The 27,968-nt window shown below is 36.4% G+C and overlaps 1 protein-coding gene across 1 annotated transcript in view; it reads right to left on the reverse strand.

Moving 5' to 3' along the window:
* The window catches only part of LOC127952285 (glutamate receptor ionotropic, NMDA 2A-like), a 51,429-nt gene extending 27,320 nt beyond the window's left edge, over positions 1–24,109 (reverse strand). The window contains exons 1-3 of the mRNA XM_052550674.1: positions 24,083–24,109; positions 21,340–21,932; positions 13,456–13,570 (exon numbers count right to left, since the gene is read on the reverse strand). Of these exons, the coding sequence (XP_052406634.1) occupies positions 13,456–13,570; positions 21,340–21,932; positions 24,083–24,109 (735 nt within the window). The remainder of the gene's footprint in view (positions 1–13,455; positions 13,571–21,339; positions 21,933–24,082) is intronic.
* Between the last annotated feature and the right edge of the window lie 3,859 nt (positions 24,110–27,968).

A 27,968-nucleotide genomic window follows, 5' to 3' on the forward strand; every position in this document is an offset into this window, starting at 1 on the left:
TGAATGATAAATGAAAAAAAAAAAAAAAAATGGTTTGGAACATGAAGGATGAGATTTTCCATTTCATAGACTGTTTATTGTTTTGAAGTCATAGAAATTGATTGGTTGGTTGGTTGATTGATTGATTAAAAAAATATTAATACATTTGTTCATCAACTTAAAGTGTTGCATTAAAGGGTGCAGTAATGAGATCAAAATGACTGTAGAGACATTTAATAATAGTACAAAAGATTTTCATTTCAAATAAATTATTTTTCCACAAAAACAATAAGCAGCACAGCTGTTTTCAATGTTGATGATTAAAACAAATCAGCATATTTGAATGATTTCTGAAGGATTGTCGGACACCGAAGTAATGATGCAGAAAATTCTACTTTGCCATCACAGGAATAAATTACATTTAAATTTAATTCAAATAGAATAAAATTTTTTAAATGTTTAATATTTCACACTTATTATATAGTACTATTACTGTTTTTACCATATTTTGTCAAATAAATGCAGCCTTGGTGAGCATAAGAGACCCCAAACTTATGCTTGGTACTGTAAAATTATATATATATATATATATATATATATATATAGTATATTTTTAGCAATAGCAATAGCAAAAAAAACAAAATGCATGGGTCAAAATGATCTATTTTTCTTTTATGCCAAAAATCATTAGGATATTCAGTAAAGATCATGTTCCATGAAGATATTTTGTAAATGCCCTAATGTTAATATATAAAAACTTATTTTTTGATTAGCAATGTGCATTGCTAAGAATTCATTTGGACAACTTTACAGGCGATTTTCTCAGTATTTCCAGATTCCAGATTTTCAAACAGTTGTATCTCGGCCAAATATGTGTGTGTGTATGTATGTACTACTGTATGTAGTGTCATTTATTTTGAGATACTGCTTAAGCTATAATCAAAACATCTCTCCATTTCTGCAACACAGAAAGCATAGAAAAAACAACAGAACTAGATTAGGTCTACTGACAAAAAGGTAAATACAATTTTGAAGAATGTAATTTTATTATACAACAAAATAGTAAAAAAATGTAAAGAACATACTGTTACATCATTTTGTATAAATACAATTTTTTCATTATTCAGAAAAACGGTTTAAAAAACCCAGAACAAATCATTGTAACACTCTGACATTACATAAGATAAAGTAAAATCAAAACATAAAATAACATGACATTTTTCAATAGATAACATTAAAGGTGTCAATATTTGGCAGCAGTACTATAGATGGTCAGATTATGCTACCATGAGAGAAAGAAGGCCACACATTTTTTCTAGTCTCCAGGTAACAAAAGAAACCACTATAAAATTTAATGAAGGGAATGGGTACGGCTAGATGACCCAAAAAGCTATCTTCTCGAATGACTGCATCAGTCCAAACATTTGTTCTTTTCAAACCTGGGGTTGGTGTGAAGTAGTGGTCAATGATTTGGGCTGAAAACAAAAGGACAATTTCCACTGTAGCAGACGCAGTTCTATAATGTAAGGTGGGCCGTAGGGCTCTTACGATGGGGCAGACATGCCGCCATTTAACTTCAGCTTACTCTAGACCAACTGTATCCGTTAAATGTTTAATAAAATGCTGGCCCCAGCTAAAGGATCTGTTGTGTTGCTGTCCTCCACTAAATGTATCTTTCCTGTGTTGAGACGGCACTGTGAACACTGATTGGAGGAATGAGAGTTTCTGCTATCAGACCGAGTACAGCACTTCACTGTTGACCATGACAACATGAGTCAAACTCTGTTGATTTGATAGTGCATTAAATTAGGCAGCAGACAAGCAGATCATCAAGTATCTCTGCAGCAGAACGCAGTGGCTATGAAGGGCAGAGCTGTGATTGTCAGGGTAGTGAGGGGTGGAGATGGCTGTAAGTATGACGGACAGCGGAGGTGAAGAGAAGCACACCAGGCTTACTAAAGAGAATTACACCTTATCTCTGCTGGATCAGTCAAAGCCAGTGCAGCTCTGTCTTAGGCTCCCAACCTCCTCCTTTTCTAGCACTTTTCCTCACATTTTCTGTCTGTATTTAGCTCTTTGCTTCTTTCTTTCTTTCTTTCTTTTGATTGTTCTTTCTTTGTTATTCTTTCTTTCTTTCTTTCTCAATTTTTGTATCCCACTTTCTTTCTTTTCAGTTTGATCATTACTTTTGTTAGCTTAATTCTTTCTTTATTTCTCTTTTACTCTCCTCTCTCCCTTTTTCTTTCTTTCAATTGCCCATAAGTTATTTCTTTCTTTCTTTCTTCCTTTCTTTCTTTCTTTCTTTCTCACTTCTTCCTTGTTTACTTTGTCAATTTGTTTTTCTTTGCATTTTCAAGATAGTTTATTTATTTATTTTTACAAACTTCCAAGACTTTCCTCTTTCTCTCTCATCTATCTATCTATCTATCTATCTATCTATCTATCTATCTATCTATCTATCTATCTATCTATCTATCTATCTATCTATCTATCTATCTATCTATCTATCTATCTATCTATCTATCTTTCTTTCCTTCTCATTTGTTTACTTTTTCATCTTTAATTTTTTTCAGGCTAGTTACTTTATGTATTTTTTCTAAATTAGACTTTCCTCTATTTCTCTCCTTTCTTTCTTTCTTTCTTTCTTTCTTTCTTTCTTTCTTTCTTTCTTTCTTTCTTTCACACATATTTCTAAAGTTGTAAAACAACGATTCATGCAGTATGTTTTACAAGAATAATTCAATTTCAGTTGTTTAATTCAATTTACTAGCATTTTATACTAGCAACATTTCTACACCTATTTTTCAATGTATATCAACAAATAAAATAAATAAAAATCAATCAATCAATCAAATAACAGTGTGTCATTACACTAAAATAAAATAAAACAAAATAAAATTAGAAATTAACTACAGTATAAACAAATGTTATTTTTGTGTAATGTTACAAGGTGTATTTATTACATTATTTATTATAGTTATAAAAATAGACACTTTAACACTTTCTATGAAGCCCATATTTATATTTTTATATTTAAGGGTATTCTTTATGCATTGAAATGAATACATAATGCTTTATAAATAAATAAAAAACCTTATAATTACCATATTGAATATACTTCATTTTGAGTATAATGGACTGTGTCATATCTTAACATTGTTTATTTAAGATCTGCACAAAATCTTACTACAGCTTGTGTGTGGTTAGATGTGGAGTGTTATTTGTGTGTTTCCTGTGGAGCTGATGTTAATTAATTGATGTGAGCTTAATACTCCAACTGACAAAAAAGGCAATGTTTCATATGGTTACATTTTATTTTGATGGTCCCCTTACTCAGTCGACTTTAAGCAACTTTGCAACTACATGCCACCTAACTCTCATTAGAGTATTAGCATGCTCAAGAATGATTGAATCTAGTATGGTAGAACAAGTTTACGACTTGCAAAGACACTTATAGTCAGTTCATCTGTTGGTTGACCATCAATATAAAGTGTTAGCACATATTTAATGACCGCTAGTTGACATGTTGTTGCAGAGTTACTTATCAACAGCTGTCTAAAGGGTACCATCAAAATAATCCAACTGATATTACGATAAAATAGTTCAAAGCAAATGTGTCATATATTACACATTCATCTGATCTGATATCTGATCTTATGGCTATTTTTGAAAAAAAAAAAACTGTGTTATTATGATATTATTATTACTACTTATAAGTGATCTTTGACTGCTTTAAGTAAAGTTGCATCAGAAAAGTGGCAAGATATAAGACTTATAATACATAATAAATATGAGGAGAATAATCCATTGTAAAATTGGATGCAGTGTGTTCATTGTGTTATAAATCATCATACTCTTAAAGGCTATAACCACAAATAAGTAAATATTATAATATATTAAAACCGTTCTTATGAATATTCATGAGATTCATTATAATGCCTTGAATACCCATACAATGCATTATAAATATGGGCTTCACAGAAAGTGTTACCAAAAAAACTAAATATGTCTTCCTTTCCTTCCTTATGTACTATTGGGCAGTCAATCCCCAGCAACTGGCCATGTGGCACAATCATTTTCCACTGTGAGAAGGCAAAGATGGCAGAGAGATCCATTTCACACTGACATAGTTTACAACAACTGCCTTCAACAGAATCAGTTGCAAGAAAGTCCTGAGGGTATCCCACCACCTCTAACTTAGTGGCTCTGTGTGTGTATATGACAGAAAAAGACAGTAAGAAAGAAAAGCTGTGTGTTGACTGTTACTTTAACATAAAGGACCATAAATTACGGCCCTCAGAGTCTCAAATCTTTCCTCCATCTAGCGGTCAATCCTCTGTCATGGAAGGATCACTCAGATAAATATCTATCTGGGCTTAGGTGCCCACAGGTTCAGCGCCATGGCCCCATCTGTCCCTCTGTCAATAAGTAAAATTCTGAGGGCAAACTACAGCGAGCCACAGTCGTCCAGCAGATCCCGCGGATCAGATTTTGATTAACTCCTAGGTTCAGATGATTTCCAAGTTCCAATGGCTGCAATAAAACCTGCGCTTTGAGCCACAGGGACGAGCTTACGGATGTTTGCTTCAGGGGCGGTAATAAGCACATTTTTTTAAGCGCTGACAAGGGCCACAGCCAAATAAAGCAAATAACTAGATATTAGATGTCAGAACACTGTGAACCAAGCGTGCATGGTGGACTAAAGTGTTAATTCATAAATATGTAAGTACAAAATCTTAAAAAGATTATAATGTTAATTATTTACTAACTTGCCTATGTATGATTCAGCAGCGCTTTGCACATCACAGACTGCGTTTCATGATTCGCACTGAGATTTACACTGTTATCACACAAACACACACACACCACTGCCCCTGTAAGATCGGAGCGACTGGCCATGTGGCCCCTGACTGTACCAGTCACTTCCAGGCATGGAAGAGGCCCATCAGCAGCCAAGATGCTCAGACTTCATCTGTTTTAATTAGCCAATCATGTTTTCCTCCTGGCTCTCCATGAGAGCACTTCTCTCCCGCTTGGCGTCACAACAGAAACACAGCATAGCTCAACCAGCCCCCAAACAATCAGCCCATAGAGCCGCGCTGGCCTCATCAAGCCGCGGGTTCTGGAGCCTTCTTCATCACTCCTTCATCTCTAATTGGCATTCAGACCAGCCCTCAACACAGCAGCTGGAGCAGGGTCGTGCCAGCGCTGCCTGTTTGGCTTGAATGCAGAATGATTGGTGGTTTTGTAAGACAGAGCCTTTTTAGTCCATTCCATGTTACACTGCCTTAAGTAGACCGGAGCATTTACATCAAAAGTTGCTTACCCTCATTAAAAAAAAGACATAAATATTAATATTAACATATATATACCCTTAACATTTCCATGGCGATGTATCTTGCTTGTCACATGACACACCGCGGAAGCAATAACCCTGCATGCCAGATGGATCGCTTTTATTTCGTTTTTAATTTTTGTATTTAAAATATTCACAAACTTCCATACCATGTCATGAACAATCTGATATTCCTATTCACAAATACGTGTAAATGAGGGTGCTTTGTCGTTTAAAATCCTTTCTAAATGATCTTGCCGCCATGTTTGTTCACACTGCAGTTCACAGAGTCCTGTCTGTCAGATTTACAGCTCGTGAATTCATCAGTTTCTATCGAAATACAAAAAATAACTGGCCGGTGAACTGCGATGGAAAAGAGTGAACTTTGTAGTTACTTACACTATGCGTATATGATTGTTGCTTCCATAGACGTGTGTATTTTTCAAACTCTAAATGTATTGTATTACTTGTACTCATGTGTATTTAAATGTCTGAAACCTAAAATATGCATTATGTGGTGAAGAACACTGCATAGTTGTGATAATATGACAAGAGCAGTGCACGTCTCTCTCTGGTTCAGTGCCAGCTAAAGCGAGAAAGCACAGTATAAATTTGGCAGTTATGTGACGTCACCGAACGATCTAAACCCATATGTGGGACCGTACTCCCAGGGGCATGGAAAAAGAAATCCCATATGTGCGACTGTACCGCTCAAAGTGTTAATACTGTTCCTCGCATCCCCTCCTCTGCATATCTCCCTCTCTCTCTCAGTCGCTCATTCAGATCACCAGTTCAGCTCAAACAATGAACTGTTCCATTTATACACTTAATTTCACATGGCAATGAGAAGCGTTATACATGATCGTACGTGCGGTTTCCGTACTGTATTAAAGCTTTAATCTGGATAAAACCGTACATGAAAAGCTAACAGAAGCAGTAGCATTTACAAATAACAGCGTATCTAAAAGTATTAGACATCAACAAACAAAAAAACATATGATTAAGAGCCGTGCTTGCATAGGTTCTGCATGATCCTCTTTAGTAATATCCACTGCTTCTCAATCGGGCTCAAATTGATAAGCAATATAGACAACGCCATTGTTTACGATACAACCAGGAGCACATGCCACTGAGGGGCGGGACATTTAGATGTGCACTTGAGGCAGTTTAGCCAATCACAACACACTGGACTAGCTAACCAATCAGGGTATTTCTGAGGGAGAGGCTTCATAAAAGCTGGAAATTATCAGCATGTTAATAGGAGAAGGGACAAAGCGGTGTGGAAAAAAAGAAAAAAAAAAGTTTTTGTTTTTTTTAAAAAAAGCATCAAGGGGGGGGGGGGTGAAATGCTATTTCATGCATACTGAGTTTTTTACTCTGTTAAAGAGTTGGATTCCCATGCTAAACATGGACAAAGTTTCAAAAATTAAGTTGTACGTTTGAAGGAGTATTTTTGTTCCAAAAAAACCTCTTCCGGTTTGTCACAAGTTTCGGAAAGTTTTTTTTCGAGTATGGCTCTGTGTGACGTTAGATGGAGCGGAATTTCCTTATATGGGTCCGGAGGGCACGTTTGCCGGAAGAGCGCGCGCTCCCGTATAGCAGAGCACTGACAGGCTGAGCACAGGCATTCACAATCGCGGCATTCGCGAGAGCTTCGCGAAAAGTCACAAAAGAAGTGTGTTTTTGGTTGCCAGGGCAAGACAACCCTGCACAGATTACCAAAAGAGAAACAGCATTAAGGGACCAGTGGATGGAGTTTATTTTTACAGAGCATCAACGGAGTTGTGCAAGAGTTTGTTTGTTCCCTGCAATTCGAAGATGCTTGTTTTACAAACAAGGCCCAGTTTGACGCCGGATTTGCACATTGTTTATTTCTTAAGGATAATGCAGTCCCAACGAAAAAGGGTCACGATCGTGTGTTGGAACCGCATGCGGTGAGTAAAACTGCTTCAAATATCTCTGTGTTGTTAACTTAGCTATCAGCGTGTAAGCACATCAAGTAAACAACATGCGATGTTGTCATCAAACTGCACTTTCCACATGTACAGCTTAAAAAAAAAAAAAAAAAAGACCACATAAAGTGGAACTTAGTCATTTTCCAAAACCGCTAAGCAAATATATACAGTTTCAGTACATACCACATAGAGACGCCTTTGCTGATGCTGCTCTTGTTAAATTTCAGCCTCTGGATTGTGTGTCACAACTTCCAAACGCTCATAACGCAAAAGCCTACTCGCGCTTATGATTTTTTAGCTCCGCCCACACGTCACGCCTCTAGGCGCTCGTGTTTTTCCGGGAAAAATCGGTACAGACTATCTTTCTCTTATAAATATAATAAAAATAAAGACTTTTTGGAGTTATGAAGGATGCAGTACTACTCTATAGGTACTCAAGATTAACAGGAGATTGAGTGAAAACTAGCATTTCACCCCCCCCTTTAACACATGTTAGACTGCACCCCATAAACACAATCAAGCCTTGAAAAAAAAAACAGTGAGCCACCCCCTTTTTTCCCCTATCTTAATATTACTTTACAACTTTGATTTGCATCCTCAATCATGCAAAAAAAAAAAAAAAAAAAAAAAAAAAAAAAAGCACTTTGTGGCAGTACCACAGTACAGGTATCTGACAGTATTTTACCGTGGTACTCCAATATATAACCTCACATGGAATGACATATCATGGTACTGCAAGCTACTATCTGTTTATTTTTTATGTTAATATATATTTTTTATATCATTGAGGTGCATAAAGACATTTCAGACAATGTGGACTGCCATGCTGAGAATGAATGGAGTCACTGCACAGCAAAAAGCAGTATAAAAAAGCCCCTATAAAATTATTGTTATTTCTCAGACAGAAAAGGGTTTGATGTGAGCAGATCAATGGTGATATTTACTTGTTAAATATGACCTGAAATAATAGTTCCTATATCTACTCTGAAATGTCAGTCACAGGGAAGGCACTTCTTTGTATGATTATAAATGCTTTGAAACTTAAATGGTAATGGTTACAACACTAGTGTACAATCTGCTTAAAACACTTTAACCCCAGTGTATACCATACCTACTGCAAACATGTTAGGGCTGTGCTTTTTTTCTTTCTTTTTACTGTGTCTGGATGAAGAATGAAGCAATTACTCCAGCAATCTACTCTAACAGAGCACACACAGTTGTCAAAATAAAGAGTCACCCTGTGTGTACAGTACTAATAAAGCAGCAAATCAACACTTTGCGTACACTTCATTTGTGCATCTATTTTGGTGTTTTAATGAATGCACATAAAAAAGCTTAAGAAATAAACTGTTCCAGTCACAATAGGATCAGCTGAAACAAACAGATGCTTGTGTTTGGCAGAGCTGCCCAGACATAACTTGCAGACTAATCACAATCACATACTTGGTAAATGAAAACAATGGCAAAAATTGTGTAAACTGCTTTCATGGCAGCCTGCAAGGTTGTGATATCATTAATAAACATTGTTTCACACCTAGACATTGGCTTTTACAGCCAAAACCAAGCATTGTATTATATCTTTTATATCAAGCTGTAGCTCAAAACGTAGCTGAAATAAGTTTATAAACATTTTCTAGTGCTCTAGTGAAAAATGTACAATTTCTTGACTGCTGCTACACCTGACTGAAACAGGTATATAAAGATTTTTGCAGTGACAAATCAAATGAATGTCATTAATTTCCAGTTGATTTTTGGTGACATAAACGACAGCAAAAATTGGCGATGCAGCAAAATCATTACAACTTTAGGCAAATGACCTTTCATTTATTCAATTAAAAAATCTATTCCTGAATCATTAGTTCAGAATTTGGTACATTATATACACATTTTTGTTTCCATTCTGCATTTTTATGCATCATTACAAAATTAATTGCTATTCATTTTGAACAACCCTGATTTGTTTCATCCTTAATGAGTCGCATCTACAACAAATCACTAATGACTAAAAAAAAAATCAGTACATTATAAAAAACTGATAAAATATGCTTACTTGAGATTTTGCCTGTATTGATATCAAAACATGAACACAAATACCATGGTGGCAGAAAATGCGCTCAAGAAGGTGGTGTTTGTGTGCATTTAAAAATTCTACGTATACTGCATTTTTGCACAAAATCGTGGAATCTGCATAAAATTACAGAGATGGAAATCCAGATACTGTCTGCACTATATTTGTCATTTGCATAAACTGAAATGACTTAAACTGAATTGTCGCATCTCTGACAGTCGTTGTCGCTTATGTCACCAGAAATCATCAACTATAATTGTTTCAGACACAGACACTGGCATTTACATAGAGGGAGTGTGTGCATGTTTTGTGTGCAGAGCAAAATTTGGATAATAGGCAAAAATCAATGGCCATATACACACTAAAGTTCCAGAAGTGACAACCGCAGACTGTTTAGGGCACCTAGGCCTAAGCATTAATGATGCAAGATCAATGTCATTCTGTCCAGCATCTGTACTCAGTTACTGCCATTAGTGCAGCCTTTGCAAAAGCACAATATGCTTTATGACGTGCTACACACTAACAGCCACGTGGATGTGTGGTTAGGGCAAGGTGTGAGATATTGCTTTGGTTCAACAGGGCTGTAAATCTGTCCCATGCTTTTGTCTTTGCTCTGCCAGCAGTTCACACTGATGAATAGGCTTTGTCAGATTAATATCTGATGTCAAACTGCATTACACTGCAGTTATGTTCCTTAGAGCTACGCATTTGACATGTAACTAAGCCTGTCCCTGTTTGTCCTCCTAAAGCGTTTTAAAAGCTCCCTACCGTCCTGTACCCGAGCAGACCTGTGGTAACAGGATCATGTCTTCAAATTATTCCTCTTTATGATTTTTATAGTCTTTCTGCTGTTCTCCACAATGAAGCTCCTGCCATCCTTTGAGATGAAACCCAATTGAGAAGGTTCACTGATGAGTCAGTAATGGGTTTGTGCGGTTTATTCTTATTAAGTTATGATTATTTTCCTGACACTTGTAGTCCAGTGTTTTCTGTCATCCGTTTCCAAAACTCTGTCCAAAGGGGAAAAATAATATGTGACAGCACACAGCCAGAGTGACAACCAGTTCAACATTTTATCCGCTTTAATCAACATCAACAAGAGGCAACTTGACATGGAATTAATTAATGTAATTACTTTCATGTGGGTTTAATTTGGCACCATAGCAGCTTGATCTTTGCAGCTGTCAGCTCCCTGATAAAACGAGGGAGGAGCGCGTTACATTTGTACATGGCCACTGGCAAGCGTAGAGTGCAAAGTGTCAATGGCTATTTTTAGATTGACAGAGGCCCAACAACTAAGACGTCTGCCATTTGTTGTACCATCACAAAAGAGTCAGAGCTCATACATGCAGAAATCTGGAGTGGCCAAGCGAGATAAAAAAAGACCTGATACAGCCTGGTATCTCTTACGCTTACAAAAACTTAAAGGGGTCATATGATGTTCCTAAAAATTTTGTGTATTTGCTGTAATCCACATAATGTATATTATTGTTGCTCCTTTATGAAAAGTGTTGATTTTTACAAAGCTCATTGTTCTGAAAAGCGAGTTGTGCTCTGATTGGCCAGCTATCCAGTGCATTGTGATTGGACGAATTCTATTAGCATATTTAACGGAAATGTTATGAACCTTACCATACTGTGATGCCATGTCCCGGTGCGACGAGACAAAAAAAAAAAACATTATAAATGAGGCATTTGTTGCATTCAGTGGGGATTATAATGACTTATACTGTGTTTTTACGCACTGCGTTGCATATCGCGCAGCGTAAACATAAAACCATGTCTGCATTTGTGAACGGATATCTACAATGCTTAAAACTCGCGTTTGAATCATCAGTAGCAAATTTTTTAAATATGTAAATGTACTTACAGACTGTGAGTCAGAAGAGCCAAACTGTCCTTGGAAAGTTAGAACAACCTCACTTTAGAAACAGACACTGGCATTGTAGGTTACTCTCACAGGATATCTCTTTTGATTTAAGACTTTAGTCTTTGCAGCTTTACAGATCTTCTTCGTGCACCAAGAGCTTGTAACACTCCAAAGAGAAAATAAAAATTTTAATCGCATCATATGACCCCTTTAACAAAAATTTACTTTAACAAAAATAGTATTACTGTAATATCCTCTTTTTCATTTTTTTATGTTTTTGACAGGTTGGCTTCATGTAAATACCATGATTTGGTACCAATCAAAAGTTTGGGGTCAGTAAAATTTTTTAATACTTATGCTCACTAAGGCTGCACTTATTTGATCAAAATACAGTAAAAATAGTAATACTGCAAAATACTTTTACAATTTAAAATAATTTTTTATTTGAATATATTTTAGAATGTAATTTATTCCTGTGATGGCAAAACTGAGTTTTCATTACTTCAGTCTTCAGTGTCACATTGATTTACTGCTCAAAAACATTTCTTATTAATAGCAATGCTGAAAACAGTTCTGCTGTTAAATATTTTTTGTATAAACAGAACTTTTTGTAACATCATAAATACTCTTATTGTCACTTTAGATAAATTTAATGAATCTTTTCTAAATAAAAGTATTAATATCTTTCAAGAAAAGAAAAAAACTTCCCCTAAACTTTTCAACAATAAAAAATCTTAATAAAGCAACCCTTCAGTACCATGGTACTGTATATACTGTATCATAGTACACAACAGTAACTGTACAATACACATTGCACTACACATCATGATTCAATGAGACGCAGCACAATATCATAATTGCAATGAGATTGAAACTGCGAGTGAGAGAGAAACTGACCATTTGAGAGAGATATAATCTGCGGTATGAGTTTCAATCTCTTTTGTGCAGTTCATTTCACATTTATCCAGTGCTGCATCTCATTGAATCAATTCTGACCGCGCTGAGATAAACTGCTTTCAGACTTTACGCTTATTTTATGCAGAAAATGATTCAATCAGCACATAAATACAAATTTATTTTATACAGTGCAAACATTTTATTAATGTTATTAGACTGAGTTTAAATTTGAGTTCATTATAAAATGTATTGATGGTGTATAATAGCGAGAAAAAATTGGTTCGGCTAATATTTTTTCCACAGTGCCATCTAGTGTTTTGAAGAATAACGCTAACGTGGCAAACCGTTCATAATTTTTGGCCACATGTTCCTTTTTTTGACATTGAGGAGAATTTGTACAATGAATGTTGCTGCCCCCTATTATATTATGTTTAAATGCTAATACTACTACAGGAACTAGTCCCCAATGAGCTGATTTTATAACAGATTGATGAATCTCCAAAAGTTTAATGGACAGTTGAAACAGCATGAAAAATAATACAGAGCTGCTGTAATAGAGCCCAATAGAACACTTTAACATCAGATGAATAATGAGGACCTAAACACCTCGGGGATCTAATTTAGTGTGTTTTATCCTACTGTAATACAAACACAATATCATATCAGCAAAACAACAGTCATTTAATGAGCCGTACGATGTTATATAAAGACAGACCACCAGTATACGGATTCCCCTCCAAATAACACATGATGTTTTAATACTATTGATGATCGTCACGCTCTCCCAACAAGAGATCAAAACCTGATCCGAGCAAAATCTGTCGTTTGCTGCATGGATGTGTATTCATAACTGAATCCGTCTCTCAGTGCAAGCCTTATTCTGTCAATTAGACTCCAACCAGTATTGATTGATTTGCAGAGCGAACTCCACAAATCAATTTCTCCCATTGTTTTGCCATTCCAATTATTCCTCCTGCTCTGGTTTCACTGAACCACATTCTCTACTAAAACAGAAAAAATAAGTATACGCTCATCCAAGATAACTGCACTTATGCACACGTGTGTGTTCCCGTTCATGTTTGGTCTCGGACTGGATTGCTGTCTAGAAGGAAAAAAACATGCCCTAATTACACCTCCAAATTTGCAGACTCTGGCAGCGCACGTCTGAGGTAATTACCGCACTGACACACTTTTACACCGTTCCAGGGTGTAATTAAGATGGCGGATTCATGGGTACTAATATTGTGTGAACAGTTGTTAATGACGCTTTGCTTGGAGGAATTATAATGAAATTATAATGGCACAGTTAAGAAGGTCAGTTGTTTTCGACAGTGGCACGGGGCATCCTTACCTTTTCCCACTCTCTGTCCTTGTTCAGCACGATCACAACCAGTTTGGGATGCACCTGGTAACCGTCCTCGGTGAAGGACAGATCTCTGCCATCCCAAGTCACGTTCATCATGTACCTAGAGGAAGCAGAAACCTCATCAGGTTCAGAAATAGAGCAGTCAGGTGGCACAAATCTTATCTGCTGCAGTAGGCACGAAAATAACTTTTCGTCCTAATGATGTTCATTCTATACCTAAAAGATCAAAATAACATATGAAGGTCATTTTCAACATGCAAGCGGACAAAAAGAGGAATTAATGAGCCATCTGAAGACTAATGACTGACCTAAATCAGACGTCACATTAAGCGAAGTTGAAAAATCTGTCCGAGTTATTATTAGTATCCAATGAAATCTACATGAATCACTACTATTCTTTCTTCTGTCTCCATCTTCAAAGAAATAGAAAGAGAGAGTATGTAGATGTAAAACAGAAGAGACCAGTCTTAGGAAACATTATGGGTTCAACACAAGGTCTTTGATATCATTTGTGGCATTATGTAGATTACTACAGAAATTATTTCTGACTGGTTCCTCAGCTTCTTTTTTTTGGTTAAAGTGCAGGAGTAAACCGGGCCAGTGTTCTGGAATACTGAAAAACAGGAAAATATAGCTCATATTTTGGGGAAATTTCAATAATTTGACCCCAGGGGTACACAAGGTGGTGCTAGTGGGTACACAGAAAATTTGAGATTTTTATTTTGTTTTTTTAATAAACATATTTTTTTAGGTTGTGAAAGTTAAAATGTTAACTTTTCTGTTTGGTTACATTTGCCATAACTCATAATATACTATTTAATTTATTATTCTAAAGATGGAATTTATGATGATGATTGACTAATTTTTATCAGTAACAATTAAAAAAAAATCTTAAGGTTATTTTTATTTAAATGTATTTACTATATTGTTTTTACATATTTGTTTTGTTTTTTGACGAAAATTATTCTTCAAAATTAAAAAAAATAAAATTAACATTTTTGGTGGGGTGGCAATTTAAGTGTATTTTTATTTATTTATACTAGAATTTTTTTAGCATCTTTATTTTCTACTTTTAAGTCCTTGGCAAACTATTATTATTATTTTAAACACTGGTCTAAATGTTTTTTAGTGTGTTTGTTTGTTTGTTTTCCCTCACAACGTAAATGGTGTTGGCCATTTTTTATGAAAAGTAAAACCCAAGTGAATAGTCTGGATTCTTCTCTTTTCACAATTCCACTGTGTTCCTGTCATATCCGTTTAAATGCGATAAAGCGAGGAACATGTTGTGTTGCTTTCCCACTTTTCACACCATGTCGTCAGGCCTCCCTCAGAGACCCGAGTGGCAAAACACCAGCTGACACAAACACATCAGACTGCCCCTCTTCCTCAGTAATTATGACCCAGCCATTTGAACGATCCCTGCGGCACGGGTACGGCCTGGAGGTAAGTTTCTTGCCGCAGTACTGCCAGGTGAGCAGAATTAGGAGTGTGGCACGATGATCGATTTATGAAACGGGTCTTAGTGGGCGTATAGTGACTGAATGGCAGTGCAGCTTTTTGAATTGATTGGGGTCCCATTTAGGGGGCGAAGCGAAGGCCCACTCACCCTAGATATATCGCTGAATCCAATTACATCAGACTGTGGGAGAGGGAGACAATCGATAAACTCTGCTTTCCTCCACTGCATGACATGTTTCCATTCACAGTGTGCTCCCTTATTTATTTTAAACCTCCTTTCATATTTTACACCTCACCCAGTTCCCTTTGCTACTGCTAAGACTATGAACTGTGGATCACTACACTGGTCACACCTGCAGAGCCCCTTTTACCAATTACTGAGGAAAGCAGACACTGGACACAGTGTGTCAATAGAGCTTTAGGTTCTCAGCCGGATTGCAGAGGTGTGAAAGTTGTGCTCATTAGCTTAGTACTGTATGTTCTGTCACTGCTAGACTTGTGGCGTTAGGACTGGAAGAACCACAGTGACAGACAGATACGTGAACATCTGCATATGGAAAATGTGTCAACATTGATATTGAGTTGCCTCTAGACATGATTCCCTTTTTTAAACAATGTTTTGGATCAAGTGGACATGTAGTGCAACATCCAAAATATATATAGCTTTTATATAATGTAAGTATGCACCAATATTAAAATGTTAGCCAACACTGACAGCACTTTTTTTTTAAATAAATAAATGCTATAATAATTATATGCTATTTTGTTTAAATAAATGAAAAACACACCATTAAGTACAGAGATATGTTAAGATTTGTTAATTATTAGTGTCACTAAAGTTTCTTTTTAGTTTTTTGGGGGGGATTATTTTTTTTTTTTTAAGATTACATTTAATTCTTTCTGAGTGTTAGATGATGGCCAAAGTAATCTAATCTTTAAAAATATGGGAAATAAGCAGTCATTACTGTATATCCAATACTGGTTCATATATAGTATATGGCCCAAATATCAACCGATACAGATAAATAAATAAATACATTTTATTAGCCGATAACTGAAATAGTGCATCTCTAAAAATATTTATTAAATATACAACAGTATATTAACCTATAAAGTAAATCTTTAAAAATCTAAATTAAATCCAACACATTTACACACCCTCATGTTGCCCAAATTAAGGTAAATATCTTTTTTTCCCCCTGTGGAACACAAAATGAGAAAATGGGTTGATATGTAAGTGTCAAAAAATGCTATTTTTCAGACAAAAAAAGAAAAGAAACAAATGCAAAGAACCAATGCATTATATATATATTTAAAAAAAAAAACGTATAATGCCCCTGAATGTCCTGCTCTGCCCTACACCAGCACAACAACTAGACCTGACCCGATCCAACCCAACAGACCTTCCATGACCATCTCCACAATGTCACAGCAGACCTGTGCTTCAAGGACAAGAGCCCCAGCTCACTTCTCCCTAATTAAAGCACATAGAAAACCTCTGACCCATGCTTGCTCATTGTGAAGTCCTGAAAGGGCCGCACAGCTGCTCTGGGATCCTCCAGATTGAAATAGGTGGGTGAAAATGTTCACAGTACTTTATATGTGGTCAAACTGAAGTAGTTAGCTGCACTGCAAACATCCGAGCGCGGTTGAATAAAACAGTTCCTCGTTAGGCATATATAGTAACGGGGTTGACACTAATGAGGGCAGGCACGATGTTCCCTATGCGACATATAGAATTTTTTTCAGTCATTAGAGAAGCAAGAAAATGTTCCTACATGAAGTTAGTTCATTTGCGGGGAGTCTGCACTTCTCGAGCCGAACCCACTGGCATGACGGAACATGTAAATCAAATCAACTATCCCTTGAGTAATAACTCAGAATGTGATGCACAAACAAATCCAATCATATTTCTGACACAGATATCTGTGCAGTGCTCAATCAATGTCATAAGAGAGTATCGCATCTGTAGGACAATACCAGGGCAGCTGGGACTCTGGAGGTCTTTTCACCTGGGGCTCAGGCAGACGTTACACAGACCCAGGGAATGGCAGAATGAGTGCATGTGTAAACCTGTGCTACTAAGTGCATCTGATACAAAGTGGGGCACGGCAAGCCAAAAAGGAGAAAATATGCTCCTAATGGCACGTGTAAGGAGAAGGGAGTGACTGGTGGGTCTGTGTGTGTTTGATCTCTCTCATCTCCCTTGAGGACACATTCAGGTCAATTAAAGTCCTTCCAGCCAAAGGTTTTATACTAAAAACCTGACACGAACATGCTACCCATTGCTATGCTTGCGTAAAAAAAATGGATTCTAGACCTTATGGATTTAGACCAAAGATAAAAACCATCTTCTTGTCGATTGTCTCTGCATACTCTCCCCTTGACCAGATCATTCCACCACATTCAGTGAAGCAGTTTGTGTGTTCTGTCTGAGTGCCTTTATTTTGCTGTAGACACAAGAACAGATGTAAGAGAATAACCATTAACCATCTCACTAGTGTGTGTGTAAAGCTGATGTAAGCCAAGTGTTTTCAAACTGGGATCCAGGGAATGCCAAAGTGCTTAGAAAATTACTAAATAAATAAATCCTATGTTTTATATGAATAAAAAGTGGATTTGATGCAAAATTTGTATAGATATATATGAATAGATTTTTTATTAAATAGAAAAATCTAGAAAGTATACTAAATATACATACATATATATATATATATATATATATATATACATACATACTGTACATTCCAGACATTTCAATAATTGACTCCTTTTTAATAGTTAACTTTTAACTATTGATTTATTTATATTTTTAGATCATCAGTCATCAAAGCTCGGTAAATATTGGTCACAGACACGGAGATTTACTTTAAATTTCACCAAGCTGATTACTCACTAAAAAGTCCCACGGATCATGTTTTCATGCCATTTTTAAGACTTATTTTGATGTAACAAAGTGTTTATATCTAAGTGTGTGAGTTGTTCACTTAATTTCTTTACAATAGTCTTTTCATTAACACCATTATGTCGTACATTAAGACAGATTAGTGATAGAAAAACACGCACGAACACAAGAGGTGGTATTTATCGCATGAACCAGAGAGATTTATCGAAATGACCAAAGAGAGTTTTGACTAGTTTTCTGAGGTCTGGGCCACTCTTTGACTCTTTCAGAAACATTGCTTTCTTCACTATAGGGAGGACAGCAGAGGCTCAAGATAGTTATTTATAAACCCAGCACTTCGTAATGCTTCCCATTGTGCTGCTGCCTGCCAACTTAACTCGCTTTAATGCACTGTGATGGCCATGTAAAAGTATTATTTCTATTTCCCTTCACTCCAAGTCACCAAGGCCTTGATGAGTGGATACAGCTCAGGCCGTTTAAGGCCAAAGCACCAGTGACATCACTTCTAACCCGTCCCACGATATAATGACCTGTTGCCACCGCTTGGAAATGCTTATTCCACTTCAGCTCATATTCCAGTATTATAAATTCCATAAGTCATATTTAATTTTGCCTGTGAAGGTTCAAAGTAATAGCAGTGACTCCTGTGGCATTGCCCTCTGTGAAATGGTGTTTTGTTGGGGGTGGTTAGATTGGCTCCCGTCTCAATGGGAGTGTTTAAAGTGCCCTTTATTTCAGAAATGTATGGCTCCAGAGAGCACAGCTGACAGCTACCCTTGGTCCCCAACAGAGGGGCGGAGGCACACTGGACTCGCCGTGCCTCTCCCTTGTTGACAGGTAATTTCAGTATTCGTCACTGATATATGAAGGATAAATTTTTGCTAAGGTCTGGTTTTCACAGCACTTCAGATGAAAGTCTTAAATCTGTCATAAAGGAAAATTTTGCTTGGGGACTGCATATTTCACCCAGGCTTCTGACACTCAATTTTAACAAGAGCATGAGCTGCAGACAGAGGTTCACTTACCAGTTTTTCCCCCCAACCTAAAGAAAAAAGCTGTGCCAAATACATCACTGCTTAAATATAGATAGGATTTTCTATAATTTTCTGCAAAACGAAAGGATTTTTGCAGGTTATAAGAAAAAGATCATAAGAAATGATAAAAAAAGTTACAAAGAGTATAAGAAAAATTATAAAAATATAAATTGTTCATAAAGAATTTGAGAAAGAATCTGCAGGGATGTATTTAACAAAAATAGGAAATGTATTATGATTTCTACAAAAATATTAAAAAAGACTTACATTTGTAAAACATTTTTAAACAGTAATGTTTCTTGGGCCATATAATGATTTTTAAGGATCATGTGACACTTAAAATATATTCAAATAGAAAGCAGTTACTTTAAATTGTAATAATATTGTCCAATATTTAACATGAGATTTCTTACAAAAACATAAAAAATCTGAACAGTAGTATATATATATATATATTTATATTTTAAATTATATATTATATTCACCATATTCTATTTGTACATGTAGGTGCATTACATAACTTTTTATTGATGTCTTAATTGTTTTAGGTATGTTCAAATTCTGTCAAAAATGTGAAAATTTTTGGGAATATTTCAAATCCTACTTCAGAGGTGTTATGACAGTCTATTTGTAAAAGTTTAATTTAACAATATAATTCTATCTATAAAGAAATTCTATCTTCTCTACTTCTATCATAATTCTCATATCATAATTCATTAGAACATTAAATATAGTAATTGTATCATTATAAATTTAGTGCATAAAACACCAAATGTGTTTCTGAGTCAAAGTAGCTCAAAATGTTGAAACAGTGAGTCTAAATCCAGCATAGAAAAGCTAATATTTACAGAAAGATTTTGACTAGGTTATTTTGTAGGAATTATTCAATCCAAGAACAAGGCCATATTTTCAAATAATCTCATACCTTTTATCTGATTATCTACATGTCTAAAAAGTGTAGAATACAGAAGAGACCCCATGCAGTCAGGGCACAAGTCCTCTTCTTTGCTGGCTCTAGTAGAGCCCATCTCTGGCCAAGCCTTTGACCATCTGTGCTGAGACTATCAGGATTAATGTACCCCAGACAGCAGGCTGAACATGTATCTCAGGCAACACCGCTCCACTGCAAATGGGACAATTCAGCATGTCTGCTCAGCACTGGCAGGTACCACAGAGGCATATGGGTGAGACAGACTAAGGACTGGCAGTATGCAAGCGGGGTGCCGCAGTCGGCTCCAACGCAGGAGCTAAAGGAACAAAAGCACCCGGGCTCATCAAGAGCACTTTAGATTTGGAGAGCTCTCCAAATGCATTAGCAAGGTCTCTATGTTGTTCTGCCCTGTGTAAAACATTATTCATTAAAAGCACGGGAGCGCTGCACTATGCTGCGCCGTCCCGGGAGAGTTTGAGAAGTGCAGCAGTACCCGCCTCTGGGCGCTGCAACTACCTAAAAACCTCCCTTAGTGTTCCCCATCCGCCCCTGAGCATATTCAACCATTAGCTTACTCAGGAATGCAGCTCACGTTGAGAAATATATTAGCAGAATGTAACAATAAATTTTGCATACGCCCGACCCATGCCTGTCTCTTACAGACCTCTTGGGTTGCTTTTTTCCACCCCTTATTTTCCTTTTTCCACCTGACTGACCAAAAACTGCATTTGCTCAAATAAATAGCCCTCTTGTTTCCACTTGAACAAGATGGATGGAAAACCAACAGAGACACACACAATAAGCTGGTTCTGCTCGCTCACTCACTTTTGAGACTTAATTAAAGGTGCAATATGTGACATTTACAAAGATCTATTTACAGAAATGCAATATAATATAAATAAATATAATATAAATAACTATGTTTTAAGAGGTGTGTAAAGATCTTTCTTAATGAACTGTTATGTTTTTACCTTAGATTGAGCAATTTATATCTACATACAAGCTCACTGAAGTACTGAAGTTACTGAAGTAAACAGTCAGTGATTAAATAAGAATAAGAAACTAATTGCATGCAATAAGACAAACTATACTGCATATTCTTCACTCTGTATATATATATATATATATATATGTTTTCTTATTGAAGTTAGAAAAGTGAAAGATAACTTGCCTAGCATTTTTGACTCATACATTACACGTCACATCCTGATGTCACGTATCATTACGGTACCTTTATGGGTTGTGTGTGAATGCACACACAGATTCTGGGAAATCACTGGCGGTGTAAATGAAGGAACAACTGACGGGACACGTTACATGTATATTATCCGGAATCTCAGTGTGAAAGGGGCTTAACAAAGACCTCTTCGGTTGTTGTTTTTTCCACCTTTTCCTTTTTCCACTTGACTGATCTAAAACTGTGTTTTCCCACATAAATAACCCCCTTTAAGTGCAGGAACTGGATGGACAGGCTTTTGACAGAAAACAATATCCTACCACAGACACACAGATTAAAAACCCAGCTCTCATTCTTCACTCACTTGTGCAATGCGCTGGGTGGCAGCTTGGTTTTCTCCATTTGGCCATAGCAGCTAGTTTTGGCCTCTGGGATGTCCCCAAACTCTTCCAGCATGGCTGCAGCTGCTGTGGTTATAATCCCAAGCCCATCTCGAACCCGTGCCTCAAGAGGATAGTCCCAGTCATCGTAGGATACAGAGATCATTCCAGAGGGGAACGTATCTGGAGTTATGTCTGGGTTGCCCGTGGTCAAGCTGGGCACAATCCAGATGTAGCCGAAACCAGTCAAACCCAGTGATCGGGCCTCCTCTAAGACGTAAGCTGCCTCGTCCTTGGAGCAGTACAAGAGGATGACTGGAGACTGCACCTTCTTCAGCTGGATCAGGGTCCTGGAGTCCCCATCTACGGCGTCAAGGGTGATTGTGTGCTGGAGGTCCCAACCGACAAAGCTGTTGTCGACTGTGGTCTTCAGGATGGCAATGAAATCCTGGTAGCCCGGGAACTTGCTTGTCACTATGGAGAAGATGTGCCAGTCATACTCTTCCATGATGTTGAGCATGAGCAGCGCCTCCTGCTGGATGGAGGCCCCGAACTGGAAGAATGTAGATTTTACATCCTGTTGAACAAAGAAAGACAAAAAGAACTGTCTCAGTATATATAGCATATAACACCAAACAAATATGTGATCCCCGAGCACAAAACCAGTCATAAATACTGCCCTACAAAGGCAAAAGACCTTAACTCGCTAGAGTGTGAAACTGAGAAAAGTGACTTTAAGTTTTTTTACTAGTCCAGCCAAATTAATTGTAGATAGGACACTGAAAATGGAAGTTAATGTATTTTGAAGTTAATGTACTCTGTCTGCAAAACGTGAAAAATCAAACCAAGGCAAAAGGCAGTAACTTCCACATTGTCAATATTTGTATGCTGATCACCTGTAACACCTGTATAAAATCTAGTGATCATGGGCTCATAAAGGCTATTGCATATAATAATGTGACTGTATTAATATTATTATTTTTACCGTAACAAGCAGACTAAAAGTTAAACATGAGTAGATACTGTGGATACCAATTTATTTGCAATCGTCAGTAACATAAAAGAATGCTAGACATAGCATAATTGCTTTTATATTGACTTGTATTAAACAGCCAAACCTAAAAGAACGACTTGTGGATTGATGTGAATGCCAACAAGTGGGAACAACGCTCAGAATGCTTGTGGATTAAACATCTCCACTGACGTTCATCACCATGGATTGATTTTATCGGGTTACAAGAAAAGGTAGGATATGGATTTAATTGCGAACTGTCAGTAGGCTACTGATTTTATGATTGATCATGCTAGCTACGGCATTCGAGTTCCACACCCGCCCACCTAGAAGTGACAGCCTGGTGAATAATCTCCATTACAAAAAGAAAAAAATATTTTAAAGTTATTCACGACTACATATTGGTGCCAAGGTATATAGTCTTTACAGTGCTTTGTAATATGGAACAGTTTGGTAGATCACGATACATCTATCTAGACTTTAATGGACAGTAAAACAAAGGCAGAACACCATATAACTCCAAACTGACACTATAACTTTATATTGATGTGCGGTTAAACAAAGTCAGAATGCCATAACTCAATTTGAGCATTCCAAACAACGTGAAAAAGCGGTAACTGGTGTTATACAGTGGGTTTCTCCAGGGCTTTTCGAAGTTACGGTTGAGACGACCCATTGTTTTCTCAGAAAAACAATGAAATTCACTCAGGATACTTACACACATGATAAAGGCTGTCTTGAATGTCCCAAAAATGACATTAACTAAATTTAAATCGAAGTTACCGGCTTTTGCCTTTGCATGTCAAATGTAGCACAGGTACATTTGTAACAATACCCAAAAATACATTGTATGAGTCAAAATTATCGGTTACTTTTATGCCAAAAGTAATATGGAAATTAAGTACAGATCATTTTCCATGAAAATATTTTGTAAATTTGCTACCATAAATATATCAAAATGTAATTTTTGATCAGTAATATGCATAGCTAAGGACTTCATTTGGACAACTTCGAAGGTGATTTTCTCCAATCTTTATAATAGTAATATTTTTTGAATGCAATCATTTTTAATCATTTAATCTCAAAATGAATATCCATTTTTCGTAGCATACATTATAATTTTTAAAGCCTAAATTCACTTGTAGCATTTAAAACAAGTTATTTTAGCGTTTATTGGCCATAACATGGAAAAAATTGTCTTATTGTGTTAGGTAGAATTGTAATATTAGTGTTTCAGTAATAGACTTCAAATAAAAACACAACAACTGTTAAAATAAAAGAATTCATAATACACCAGAACAGATGGAATAGAGGAACCACTGAAATATTTGGAAGAGCTCTCAACTCAATATTACAGACTGACAGAGTTAACAAAAGTTAATATGGCTCTTTATTAAAATATAACAAGACAAAAAGGAAAGAGAAGAGCTTTTCTGGTTCTTTAACTCCTCTGAGATCCATCTGATATATGCATCTCTGGCCTTGATGAACTCATTGTCTAATCATAATGATGCACCGAGCCAGTTCTTTCTGGCTGAGCAAATTCAATCCCCATGTGCCTTTAGAACTATTCCCTCCAGCATCCCACAGTTCCACAGCTTTAAGGAGCCCTCTGATGTACAAAGGACACAATCATTTTTTGATTCATATTCTGAGTTCAAACTTTTTACTCATTTTATGAATGAGAGGAGCAGAAGCCTTTGTAAGTAACGCACCATGCTTTCATTAACCTTCTCAATCATGCTAACACTATTTTTCCCATCACCATTTCAATGTAAACCTATTACTGCAGCCTTATAAATGGTAAATGAAAGGTAGCCCATGAGTGAATACAGATGTAAGATCAGGCATCTGTCTTTGTGTGCATGTGTGAAAGATGCCTGTAGGAAACATGTTAAAGTCTGCATATGTTGCTATTTTCAGGAAGCTTGGCTTGACATTCCCAATTTCACACACCGGGGAATCTAAACAGACACTGGTGCTGCAAAGTAAACACAAGATAACTGTGGATATAACTTAAATTTCCTTTGACCAAATCCGTTATGCTACTTTTCCATGACCAACCATCTGGCCTCCCAGATGACACTCACCCACATCAGTATCTTCAAACACCACATCAGATTTTTGTTGGCCTTCTCGTCCTTTATTTATTCAGTGCCAGCAAAATATAAGACATTCATTAAAACTGCTTCTGATAGCAGCAGTGATTATCTTCTGTTTATGTGATGGAAAGTTAATGAAACACAGGGTTCATGCTGGAGACACTTGATTGAGTGGTCATTGCAATAAATGTTTATTAGTCAGTCGATGGGCTGGCAATGACAGCTTTTCCTGGACCTGTGTCCAGTTTTTCTGCAAGATTTAATAACATGTCTTTTCTCTGAATGGAAATATTTGGATAATTTTGGTATTTTTGGTAAAGAAAACAGAAAGATTTACTATAACTATAATAGTAGTAGCAGTATATTTAGGGAAGTCGTGGCCTAGTGGTTAGAGGTGGACTCCTAACCCTAGGGTTGTGGGTTTGAGTCTCGGGCTGGCAATACCGTGACTTATGTATTGAGCAAGGCATTGAGCCCCAAACTGCTCCCCGGGTGCTGCAGCATAAATGGCTGCCCACTGCTCCGGGTGTGTGTTCACAGCTGTGTGTGTGTGTGCACTTTGGATGGGTTAAATGCAGAGCACAAATCTTGAGCATGGATCACCATACTTGGCTGAATGTCACATCACTACTAGCATAATTCTTGTTAATTTTGTTGTTATTTTACCATTTCACTTTTTCAGTCATTATAAGAACAAATTTAGATTTTTTTACAAAAATGTATGAAATGTTTTAATCAAATCCTATATTCAATAAATAATGCATTCATATGGAAATAGTCTTTTTCAACAAAAAAAGGAAATTACACATACCATATTTTTAAGTAATCCATAGTCAAAGACTATACAGTATATATATATGTCAACTTTATTAGGTAGACTTTGCTATTACCGGGTTGGACCCCCTTTTGCCTTCGGAACTGCCTTAATTATTCGTGGTATAGATTCAACAAGGTGTCGGAAACATTCCTCATATATTTTGGTCCATAATGAAATGATAGCATTATGCAGTTGCTGCAGATTTGTCGGCTGCACATCCATGATTCGAATCTCCCGTTCCGCCACATCCCTCTCACATCTGGTGACTGTGGAGGACATTTGAGTAACGTAAACTCATTGTCATGTTCAAGAAACCAGTCTGAGATGATTTGATCATTTTTTTTAATGATTTTCCTAGCTGACAGAAGCCGGACCTGGTGTGGTCTTCTACTGCTGTAGTCCATCTGCTTCAGGGCTCGACGTGTTGTGCGTTCAGAAACTGTTCTGAATACCTTGGTTGTAACGAATGGTTATTTGAGTTACTGTTGCCTTTCTATCATCTCTAACCAGTCTGTCCACCTCTGACATCAACCAGGCGTTTTCATCCACACAACTGCCGCTCACTGGATAGTTTCTCTTTTTCAGACCTTGTCTGTAAACCCTAGAGATGGTTATGTGTGAAAATCAAAGGTAGATCAGCAGTTTTTGAAATACTCAGACCAGCCCGTCTGGCACCAACAACCATTCCATGTTCAAAGTCATTTAAATCCTCTTTGTTCCCCATTCTGATGCTCGGTTTGAACTTCAGCAAGTCATCTTCACAACATCTAGACGTCTAAATGCAGTGAGCTGCTGCAATGTGATTGGCTGATTAGCAATTTGTGTTCCCAAGCAATTGAACACGTTTACCTAATAAAGTGTTCGGTGAGTGTAAATGGCAGAACTAATAATAATAGCAAAACTAGAAATACTTTGGTGAAGCAAATGTTCACAGAAAATTCATATGACACTGCTGAGGTTTAAATACAAGGTTTATGAATCACACTATCACACCCATTATGCAGTCTAGGGTAAATTTAAATACAAAATGTGTCTTTGAATCTAGCACCTAGTTAAAACTTTATGTAAAACTTTATTTTAAGGACCAATTCTCACTAACTATTTGCTTTTTGCATGCATGCTACTAGCATATTGGCTGTTTATTAGTACTTTTTTATAAGCACATATGATAATACTTTACTTAAAGCCTCTATGTATAATGCATTTTAAAAGTAGTTTTAATGCATAAATTATGCCTTGAATACATGTAACCACAGTTAAAACATTATAACACTTCTTAAATCATTGTTACACTATGCATTTTAAATTTGGTTATACTTATTTATGACAAGATAAAATGCATTACAACATACATTATGAATAATTCTAATGCATTATACCCTTTATTATACATAAAGGCTTTAAGTAAAGTTTAAATGCACATATTAATGCCTGCATGACCATATTTTGGATCGCTTAATCTACCCTATACCTTAACTTAACAACTACTTTACTTATTATAACTAATAAGAAGCAAATAAGCAGTTTGTTCATGCAAAACTCTTAGTTAATTGTTAATGTGTTCCCTATTCTAAAATGTTACCATTCAACTTGAAACAAAGGCTTTTGCAATGAAATATGATTGTTTAACAGTTACACTGTAATGTGAAGTGGCCCCTGTAAGACTAGACACATTTACTTAAATGATGGATGGACGACAAGACAGTCCTAATTTATTTTCACTGCCTCACCTTGGAAAGATTTTAATTATTCCTCAAAGGTTGACGTTATCTAAAAGTGGCACAGTTTTGAGTGGCAATTTCTTTTCATTCAGATCTGGGGATGTCAACTAAAATGGAGCAGATTATATTACATATATGGAATAATGGCATAAAGATTAATCAGCTTGTGCTGCCTGCTCCCCACAGTTGTCCATCAACTCTTGAAGTGCAGGGTTAAGAAAATATGACCCTCGTAATAATGTGTCTACGGGTCGCTGTGTGTGGGGTGAACATGTAGATTGTGTGGAGTGAGCACTCGTTGAGCTCCTCATTCTGCAGATGAACTCAGGAGCTGATGGAAAGAGAGGGAGGATGTAATTGTTTCATGTTAAAAACAATGTGTTCCCTTTTTACAACAAGGATGAAACAGATAATTGCAAAGTGAAAGCAAGAAAAAGAAAGAAAATATTATCTGTATGTTCCAGAAACACTGTCACTGTGCATTAGTTGTAAGGATTTTTCAATGACTCTTTCTGCTGGTTACATCATTAAATCTTTATGAGTTTGTCACTGAATCTGTTCTACAACACTGATTTATTTGGAAATTAAACAAGTGACTGTCTTTATGAATTACTCACTGAATCATTTAGTTAATCGATTCATTTTAAACAAAGCATCAGGTTTGGCTTCATTTGGCAATTATTTTCATTTGCAGAGTAAAATAAAAAATTATACTTAGCATAATATAATTGTATTATTTAAATATGCATTATAGCCACAACTGCAGCATGAAAAGAATGATTCATAAAGTACATTTATAAAGATTTTGCATTGTTGCCTAAATGTAATTTCACATCCAAGCACCGAGTGTGACATGAAAGGCATGTGTAATCAGCTTCAGGGGTGTGAAAGAAGATTTGTATGCATTTGACTAGAGCGTAGCAATACTAGTTTCTAATTTCCCACCCGCTTTACTGAGGAT

Source organism: Carassius gibelio, chromosome B3 (assembly GCF_023724105.1).
Source record: "Carassius gibelio isolate Cgi1373 ecotype wild population from Czech Republic chromosome B3, carGib1.2-hapl.c, whole genome shotgun sequence".
NCBI classification, from domain to species: domain Eukaryota; kingdom Metazoa; phylum Chordata; class Actinopteri; order Cypriniformes; family Cyprinidae; genus Carassius; species Carassius gibelio.